We start from the raw sequence: 10,416 nt of genomic DNA on the forward strand, positions 1-10,416 counted from the left end.
CTCATGCCATTGGTTGAGCTGAGGTTTATATGTTTAGCCCAGTCTGGGCACTCAAAAAGTAGATTCAGTTTGATGCTGCTAGTTGTGGAGAAATTACACACTTCACCTTTAAGGAATTTAGCAGATGGATGGATGGATGATGCAGGGTGAAGCAGAAGCAGACATTCGTGGTGTGGGTGGCACAAGGAAAATGAGAAGACCCAGACACAAGACCCAGTCAATAAGAACAGAGAAAGTCAGAGAGAGACAAAAACACTAGCTCATTAGCTTCTCAATAGATTCATTGGTTAGACTGAAAGATATGCATGTACCCATATAGATCCAGTTGCCTTAAGTTGCCACTGCAATCTTTACCTAATCTAATCCTTTTAACTTCAAAATCACCACCTTGTGCCAACAATTCTTGACATATTCTGTGTCATAAAACCACACATAACAGCAACAATTCAGCTAAACTTTTCCCTGGCAGACTGCAGGCTGTCTCTCTGAAATTGCATCATAGACTGGAGCTGGAGATTTTCTCATCTAATTTCTTTCCTATAAAGGGGTCATGAACTGCATTTTTTTAATAATGTTTCCAGAGGTGCACTTAAAATGTTATGATTTCTACATAAAAATAGTCATAATTTAGTAAATAAAATGCCATTTTCTTTTAGTCCTCTGATTTGAATGCTGTGTTGCTCTGTTGTGAGACTTCAATGTAAACGTGCACTGCTATGATTGGCTAACACCTTTGCATATGATATAGCCTAAGTATTACATGTGGGACTCTCTCAAACTTTTACTACATTGTTACTATTACAGCTGTCAAGATTAACTAATCGTGAAAAGTGTTTATTATAGCATTACATTTAAATCTACTCCCGTTGCATGAAATCAGTGGTGAGCATTGGAGCCGATGACAGACATGTCTGTTGAGAGCATGAATGCAGTGATCTCGTCACTGCAACTCGATTTCTGCACTCTCATGAATGCTTTCATCATAACAGGGCAAACACGATTTACATAAGATTGATAATTATTCATTGTGCAGTGTAGACAGCGTCATTGACTACAACGGGAGTTTTGATGAGAATCCAGAACTCAGTCACTGTTAAACTCGCGCTGTGTGATTGACAGCTCCAGGGATTATAATGGGAACATTGCATTCTGTATATAATTTAATCACAATTAAAGTAACTACTAAGAAAAAACAACGAAGTTGGATGTTTAGTCACTACTGATGCATAAACAGCAATAAACAATTTTGAGGCGAACATATCAAATACATATCAGAAATCACTGATAACAGATTATGCATTAGAATTAACAGGGTTTGTGTTACGGTTGTTGTGGCATTACTGTCGGGCCCATATCTCACAGTAAAAGTTTGTTTGCAAAGCCTGCGCAAAATTGCGACTGATTCACCAAAGAATTCAATTCACAGTGAAATGTACCGAACAAACAAATTATGCTCTACTCACCTAGCTGAAAATAAATGACCACTTTCCTAGCACAATCCTAAATGAGTCGTTTTCAGAGCTTGGTTTCAATAAAAGCTGTTTTTGGACTAACAGGGAGGTTTTAAGTTAGGTTCTAAGTTAACCTTACTAGGATGTTTTTATAGTACAATGACCTCTTATATGTCAATAGATCAAGGACAAATTAATTTCTCAATCCATGACCCCTTAAAGACTGATCATAACTTTATTAAAATTAGTTACATAGAAAGGTAAATTGGTCTAATTTAAATCCGAAAAGTAAGACTGATTACCCTTGGCTAACTGCTAGTTGGTCAGACTAGTTAATAAGACAAAGTCTTAACATGATGGCTGTGTTTATGCAATTGGCCCAAGATTATAATTTGTAATCTGGCTGATAATGATAAAAATTATAATTTTCATGTTAAGGCTGATAATGGATACATAGCTATATTCAAAAATTCTATACTATTTTGTCTGAATAATGTACAGTATAAAAAATGTTGATTCATTTTAATATTTGCTGAAGACATCAAGATGATTTAAATAAAAGATGGGATATAAATGTGTTCATAAGTTAAACAAAAAACATTAAAAACAATCAATTTATGTAATTTTGTTTTCAGTGCTCCTCTGCAAATCTTATTGCAATTCTAAATATCAGTCACTGAAAGGCATACACATGTGTGTGTGTCTGTGTGTTTGTATCTCTCAAGAGTAAAGAGTGTAATATGTGTTATAGTAGAGTGAAAATCCCCTGAGAGTCTAGTGCTTGCCTGCTGGCTAACAAGTAAACCAGTTCACTGTATCTCTCCAGTCCAGTCAATGCCAAACTGGGCCGCAGCACGAGTCTGATTCAAGCACTTTATTTTAGAAGCAAACACTCATCTGAATGACAATTGACTGAATGAGGTGTTATTTTTTCCTCTTTGAATCTAAGGCAATTGTAGAGCCACAACTGTTTCATGCATGACGCAAACAGTCCATTACCTGGAGGTCCTTGTAGTTTCGCCTTTTTCACTGAAAAGGAAAGAAAAAAAGACAAAGTAAGTGAAAGCCACAAATAGCATAAAAGTGAAATATTTTTTGCAGTAATACAATACCTGATAAAAGGGAAAAAATACAGATACAGACAAAACACTGCTTCATAAAGATTTAACCACATATATCCAGAGCAAGTTCGAACAAACGACAGGGTTTAATCCCAACAACCAACCTGTTATTTGCTGGCCCATAGCCAGTACAAATTATTAAACCTCTCCCAAATGATTTCCACTAGGCCTACCTGGAGAAAGCATTAGCATTTACATTTACAATGTAATTGCATTTTAATAGGAGCTGTTCGGCTGACACAAGAGTCAAGACCCCGAAAAGTAACCAATCGTTGTTCAAGGGACACGGACATTTTGGAGCAAATCATTTGAACCCTAATTGCCATGTGACTACTTACTCTAGTCTATATAGAGGCACATAAATTGACATAATGACAACACTGATTGACTGATAGCACCACAAGAACGTGACAGTCCCAAACCCCTAGTGTCAATCCAGGGCATCTATCTAAGGACTCAAAAAAACATTGCTTTCAAATGGTCGGGAACATATAGGGATTATGGGGACACTAGGTGGTCAATGGAAAATTAGAGAAATTTTGAGTTTAACAATATTTGTGGTCAGAAATCATGAGATTAATCACAAGTAATTTCTTCAATTCTTTTGAAAGCCCTGGTTTAAAACTCTAAGAATTTTTTTTATTATTATTTATCGATCTACCATTAGTGGGTGGAAAATAATATGCTGTTGATACAATGCAAATTAAAAATTAAAAATAATTTAAATAATTTGCTTTTTGCTTTAGCACCAGTGTTGCTACTCTTATCTAAAACCATTAAGAATTATTTGTATTAATTGAAATTAAGCTTAAATAAGTGTTAAAAAAAACTTAAAAAATAAATATTATGAAAAATTTAACAATTAGAAATGTTGCCTTGGCAACTAACTGAAATAAAATAAGATTTGAAATATTAAAATGACTAAATCTACAAATGACAAACAAAAACACACAACAAAAATAAACTACAATTCAAATGGAAACGGGAAATATAAAAAATAATAGCTACAAATATTAATAAAAGCTGAGTTAATATAAATACAGTAACACTTAAATAACACCCTTTAACACAATGACAATACAAAAGTCAATTATTTAATTTTAGAAACAACATGTTTCTTTATATAAGACAAGATAATATATGTTTGAAACCCCAACTTAGAGAACAAGATGTAAAGGCCCATTCACACCAAGGATGATAACTATAACGATAACGATAAAGATAAAGTTTTAAAAATGTAAAAGAATAGCAGAGTCCTCGCCACAACTTTAATTAATGGCACAGAGAAACAATATGGTTGGAATCACTTTCACAACGATTTTTTCCAGCTGATGAACAATAAAAACATTGGCGGCCAATCAGAATCCATTCTGCTTTAAAGAGCTCAAGCATTTAAAGGGATAATTCACCAAAAAATGAAAATTCTGTCATTATTTACTCACACTCAAGTTGTTCCAAAACTGTATGAATTTCTTTCTTCTGCTGAACACAAAAGAAGATATTTTGAAGAATATGGGTAACCGAACAGTTGATGGGCCCCTTTGACTTCCATAGTATTGAGGGGGGAAAAAATACTATGGAAGTCAATGGGGCCCATGTTTGGTTACCCATATTCTTCAAAACATCTTCTTTAATGTTCAGCAGAGGAAAGAAATACAAGTTTGAAAAAACTTACGGGTGAGTGAAAGATGACAATTTTCATGTTTGGGTGAACGATCCCTTTTAAAGCGGCAGAAGGCAAAACAGCGCTCACTTATAATAAACAGAACAATATTGTGCATTGGCGTGGTGCTAATATAGTTATCGTTCTTGATGTGGGCTTTACATTATTCACAGGCTTTAAAACGTTGTAGCAGAACTCCTCTGGTTAAAATGACATGCCATTATCTAAACTTTCGTGACAGATCTAATACAAGAAAGATACCATAAGATATCCAGCAAGCTTTGAATGCAATTTTTGGTCAGATTAGAAAAACAGAGGCTACAGCGAGTTTACCACTGGCATGCACACATGTGATGTGGCGGCCTCATACACGTAGACCCACACAGCACCAGATGGCTGGAGGATTACACACAAGCTCTATCCCTCCCCCCAACACCAGCATCGTGCTGTATCCATCAAACTTCACTTTCCCCTACTGCCTGTGTTTGTTTCCTCTCTACATGTGGAGAACAAACTTCTAAACAAATGAACTGAGGTCTCAACAATCCAAAGCAACACAAAACACTGCAAATCAAATCTGAAGCTCTACACTTTTTTTCAGTCTTTAAAAAAAAAAACGTAACCGTAAAACATGGCCTGGAGCAGAGCGCTGATAGAAAAGGAGGAACATAATTATCCACTGTTGCATTCATGATGAGAGCAAATCATATTTATTTGTACCGTTATCCCAGAATATCTCTCTATTCATCATCGAGATGTCAGTCTCTTTTGATTTTCTGTATATGCTTCCTCTCTCACGACTGCTGACAGCATGACAGATCTTTGTGACACAAAGGACCTCACAGAACAGCAATTTACTCTAGTCCAGACAAACTAAAATCAATTGTATTGGATTTATAAAGAGAGGAAACTCTTATAGATAGTCTAAAATTGATGGCATAATCATATGCATGCATTTGGTCACTGGAAATATTCAGTTTACATACCATTTACTTCTAAGGGCAGAATATTTAGCTGCTGTAAACTATTCAAAGTCACAATAGATCAACAGAACTGATAAATTAACTAGACTTTTACATTTTCTGAATAAATGTGAGTGGTGCTTTGCCATGCAAAAGCAGTCACCACTATTCTAAGTTACTCTATGTGGTTGCCAGTGGTTTAACACAGTTATAGTCACAATGAAACAGAAGTAATGACAATTTGTTTTCTTTCATATTGTGACGTATAAGTGTAACAGATTATTGATAAAGAAAAAGTGTAGGGCGGAGACTTCATTTTATGCATCAACTGATGATTGGATTTTGAGATGTAAGCGCTCCTCTCCAAAATGGAGGCAGATGAATGCAAACTAGCAGGGATGGGGTTTAGGAGGACTAAATACTTGTAAAAGTACTGAAATACGTCACCAGAAAGAAGTCTGTCATTTTCACTAAAAGATACAATTATGACATATTGATTCATTTTGATTACTAGTAGTGATGGGTCTATAGCCTCATCCTCAGACGTCATGCCCACGGACCACTGGCTGAACGTCTGATGGATAACACACACAAAATGGGAAAGACTTCGGGAGTTTCAAAGTCGTCATCTGATTAGATGAATTCTACAGGATTTCCAGGAGACATGTTTGTTTCCGGGAGACAGTTGGCCTGGAAACAAAGCCGTCGTAATGCCAAACCCCCTCATGGAAGAAAAAAACCCTTGTGTTTAAAAATGTGACAATAAGCGCTTATCAGGACCAACTAAGTGCTGCTTTTTCAAAAGTATGTGTATGTGAAGTTTGTAGCGCCATTGTTGCAGTAAACTTGCACAACGTTCTTGAATGAATAATTTATTTGATGCATGCCAATCTGTTATCTTAGGCCCATCGACTTCACATTCTCATGCCCCTAAAAATGACGCAGAACAAAAGAGCAAAGAAGAGATGTCCTATCTGCCTGTCAACGAATGTATTTCGGTTTTGCATAATTTGGCCTTTGCTGTCTGCATTTTAGTTTTGTCTTATTTTGAATGTGATCAACATTTGCGTAAGTTGCTGTTTTGGGGAATTTGTAAGATTTTAATTATATTCTGCTGAAATGAACAAAAAAAGATTAGTTCATTTTGCTGAATGAGAGTGAGACTCATAGATCCGAGCGAGTAAAATTATCCCATCACTAATTACTAGCTCAAAATGTTTTTTTGCCCCTATTTTTCATGAGCTGAACTCAAAGATCTAAGACTTTTTCTATGTACACAAAAGGCCTATTTCTCTCAAAGGTTGTTCACAAATGTGTCTAAATCTGTGTTAGTGAGCACTTCTTTGCCGAGATAATCCATCCACCTCACAGGTGTGGCATATCAAGATGCTGATTAGACAGCATGATTATTGCACAGGTGTGCCTTAGGCTGGCCACAATAAAAGGCCACTCTAAAATGTGCAGTTTTATCACACAGTACAATGCCACAGATGTCGCAAGTTTTGAGGGAGCGTGCAATTGGCATGTTGACTGCAGGAATGTCCACCTGAGCTGTTGCCCGTGAATTGAATGTTCATTTCTCTACCATAAGCCGTCTCCAAAGGCATATCAGAGAATTTGGCAGTACATCCAACCGGTCTCACAACCGCAGATCACGTGTAACCACACCAGCCCAAGACCTCCACATCCAGCATCTTCACCTCCAAGATCGTCTGAGACTAGCCACCCGGACAGCTGCTGCAACAATCGGTTAGCAAAACCAAAGAATTTCTGCACAAACTGTCAGAAACCGTCTCAGGGAAGCTCATCTGCATGCTCGTCGACCTCATTGGGGTCTTGACCTGACTGCAGTTCGTCATCATAACCGACTTGAGCGGGCAAATGCTCACATTCGATGGCGTCTGGCACTTTGGAGAGGTGTTCTCTTCACGGATGAATCCTGGTTTTCACTGTACAGGGCAGATGGCAGACAGCGTGTATGGCGTCGTGTGGGTGAGCGGTTTGCTGATATCAACGTTGTGGATCGAGTGGCCCATGGTGGAGGTGGGGTTATGGTATGGGCAGGCGTATGTTATTGACAACGAACACAGGTGCATTTTATTGATGGCATTTTGAATGCACAGAGATACTGTGACGAGATCCTGAGGCCCATTGTTGTGTCATTCATCCACGACCATCACCTCATATTGCAGCATAATAATGGGCAGCATACCCACCGGACATGTCACCCATTGAGCATGTTTGGGATGCTCTGGATCGGCGTATACGACAGCATGTTCCAGGTCCTGCCAATATCCGGCAACTTCGCAGGAGGAGTGGACCAACATTCCACAGGCCACAATCAACAACCTGATCAACTCTATGCGAAGGAGATGTGTTGCACTGCGTGAGGCAAATGGTGGTCACACCAGATACGGAGTTCAGCTCATGAAAAATTGGGGCAAAAACAAAAGTGTTTCGTTTATGATTTTGTTCAGTGTAGTTAGGGTGATCTGGATGGTTGCTGGGTTGTTGCTTACAGGCTCAAGTCAAAAGAGCCCTCAAGTCTTTGTGATATTCACATGTTTAGGTAGGCATATTGGGAAAATGCAAGTGTAGAGGATTTTTGTTTTGTTTTTGGATTCTATTGAAGAAAAAAGTTTAAAGTTTAGGGTTATCGGTTCGTTTAAATTCCCAACTATGAGCAACAGTAATACCGATACCTAACCATACCTAAACAGGTAGCCCCATTCCAATCTTACACCATTGGCAGAGAGTTGCCTCCAAGTTTACTAATTTGGCTAATAAATGCAGCCTGCGATTATACACCCGTGGCCTTATGAAATATCAAAGTGTCAAATGATTGCAAACTTAAAGGGTTAGTTCACCGAAAAAACTAAAATTCTCTCACCCTCAAGCCATCCTAGGTGTATATGACTTTCTTCTTTCAGCCAAACACAATCTAAGTTATATTAAATATCCTAGCTCTTCCAAGCTTTATAATGGGTGTATATAGAGACCTTTTTTTTAAAGCTCCAAAAAGTGCATCCATCCTTCATAAAAGTAATCCATATGGCTCCAGGGTGTTAATAAAGGCCTTCTGAAGTGAAGCGATTCGTAAGAAAAATATCCACATTTACAACTTTATAAACTATAGCCAAATCACTGGCTTCCGGTAACCTCCGTAGACGAGTCTAGTTCTAGTCATTAGCTACATACTGACGAACGCACAAGCGCAGAGGATAGAGCAAAACAAAAGAGTGGTCACGAATTAGGCTGGAAGTCTAAAACGAGAATTTTAAAAGAGAAATGACAGAGGATTTCGTTAAGAGAAGAGGAGCTTGGGTTTGTTGCCCAGCCCTATTTGATTGAATTGCGAGAGGCATCTACTCACCTAACCTTATGCTACTCCTACATCCTACCTCATGCGTCAAGTCAGAGGTTACTCTTTCGACGGAAATAGACTGACGTACGGCCGTTACCGGAAGCCTGTGATTATGGTTTATAAAGTTATAAACAGGCTTACAAAAATGCATCGCTTCACTGCAGAAGGCCTTTATTTTACATCCTGAAGCTGTATGGATTACTTTTATTATTGATGGATGTGCTTTTTGGAGCTTCAAAAACTGTACCATTCACTCCCATTATAAACCTTGGAAGAGCCAGGATACTATTTTATATAACTCAGATTGTATTAGGCTGAAAGAAGAACGTTATACACATATGATGGCTTGAGGGGGAGTAAATTATGGGATAAATTTCATTTTTGGGTGGACTAACCATTTAAATCGAATATTTTTCGTACACTGTATTATAAATACTGAGCATTTGACATACAACGTTCAGGAGTTACACTAGTATATAAATGGCTTTAAATCTGACTGGCATCCATTAAAGCCACAAAACTCCAACGAATGCTTTATTTGCAAATGTGATATAAACGTAGGCTACACTTAAATCGAGTGACAAAAGTTAATTCTACTCAAACTCATCTTAAACATGATAGATGGCTATGAAGTATGTCAAGTCAACAACAGGTGCACAAATATCACAGTTGCACATTTTTTTCGGCACAAATTTAGTCCCAAAACACCCACCCACCATTCTGTCATGTGGATGAAACGCAATAATCCAGGGGAAAATGTGTGCTTGGTGTCACAAACAATCAAAGCGTACAGTAGGACAGCCGGACAGGTGATCACAGCATATGCGGTGCCATGACAATTCAGCAGCGGGAAAACCCGTTAAGCGCATTAACAGAGAAGACGAGTCGCCTCCAATCCACAGTAACACATATACGAGTCCGTGTTACACTTACTTGTTCATCTAGAGTCACACCTGTTTTTGATAGCCTATATAACTTTTATCGTAACCTGTTAGTGTTACCTGTTGCGTGAACCGGTTTCAAATAGCCCACATTTCAATTTTATATCACACGCTATTTCAAGAAGCACATAAACACAGTAAAAGTGAGACAATGCAATAACAAGAAAACTGAAAAATATTAAAAGGTCCCAAACACTTAACTTACCTCGCACGCACAGAAGCGACATTGCTGAGATTTTATTCCAACACAACACAGTTATGACTTAATCACCACCTGTGGCATCTGCCACTTTATTTCCTCCCCTATCGAAATAATATTTGAAATTGCGAAAAACAATCGTAGTTGTTTAAATTCATCATAAAAATAAGAGTGAAGGACCGACTGTGTTTGCAACGCGCCTGGGGAACTGTTCGGCGTACCCATGGCGTTAGTGACATGAGCACGAACCAATCGGCTTCAAGGAAAAGGAGAATGTGGGCGGGTCTAAAAGATTATGGGTCGAATAACGTTTTGTACGCGTACAGGTGTGTAAAGCCCTCTTTAACCTGCATATTTTACAACATCTGTATCATTATAATCATTTAAAACAAACAAATACCCTGTGGTTTTCAACAATTAAATGCAGGTTTTGAATTTTCAATTTAATGAAGTGTAAAGTTAGACATTTTACAGCTGTAGTCGAGACAAGAACAATGTGCAGATTCTTAAAAAAAAAAAATTAAATCGAAAGAAAAAAAGAAAAAAAAAGATAAAACGGACAGTAATGTTTGATTTCTACTGATTTAATCGGATCTTTAGTGTAACAAACTCTTACATCAGACTGTGGTGCAGCCTTTTGAGTTTAATGACTTGGGTTTATGTATGTTGTGGTACAATTGCGTCATCTAGTGGTGATCATATGCTGCTTCATAAT

At 37.7% G+C, this 10,416-nt stretch overlaps 1 protein-coding gene across 1 annotated transcript in view; it reads right to left on the bottom strand.

Annotated features, from left to right (window-relative positions):
* The window catches only part of LOC311293766 (uncharacterized protein), a gene marked incomplete at its 3' end in the record, with an annotated part of 41,470 nt that extends 31,544 nt beyond the window's left edge, over window positions 1-9,926 (bottom strand). Inside the window, exons 1-2 of the mRNA XM_084414253.1 lie at window positions 9,708-9,926; window positions 2,451-2,480 (exon numbers count right to left, since the gene is read on the bottom strand). Of these exons, the coding sequence (XP_084270379.1) occupies window positions 2,451-2,480; window positions 9,708-9,729 (52 nt within the window). The 5' untranslated portion in view covers window positions 9,730-9,926. The remainder of the gene's footprint in view (window positions 1-2,450; window positions 2,481-9,707) is intronic.
* Window positions 9,927-10,416: the final 490 nt, after the last annotated feature.

Source organism: Rutilus rutilus (assembly GCF_951802725.1).
Source record: "Rutilus rutilus genome assembly, chromosome: 7".
Lineage (NCBI taxonomy): Eukaryota > Metazoa > Chordata > Actinopteri > Cypriniformes > Leuciscidae > Rutilus > Rutilus rutilus.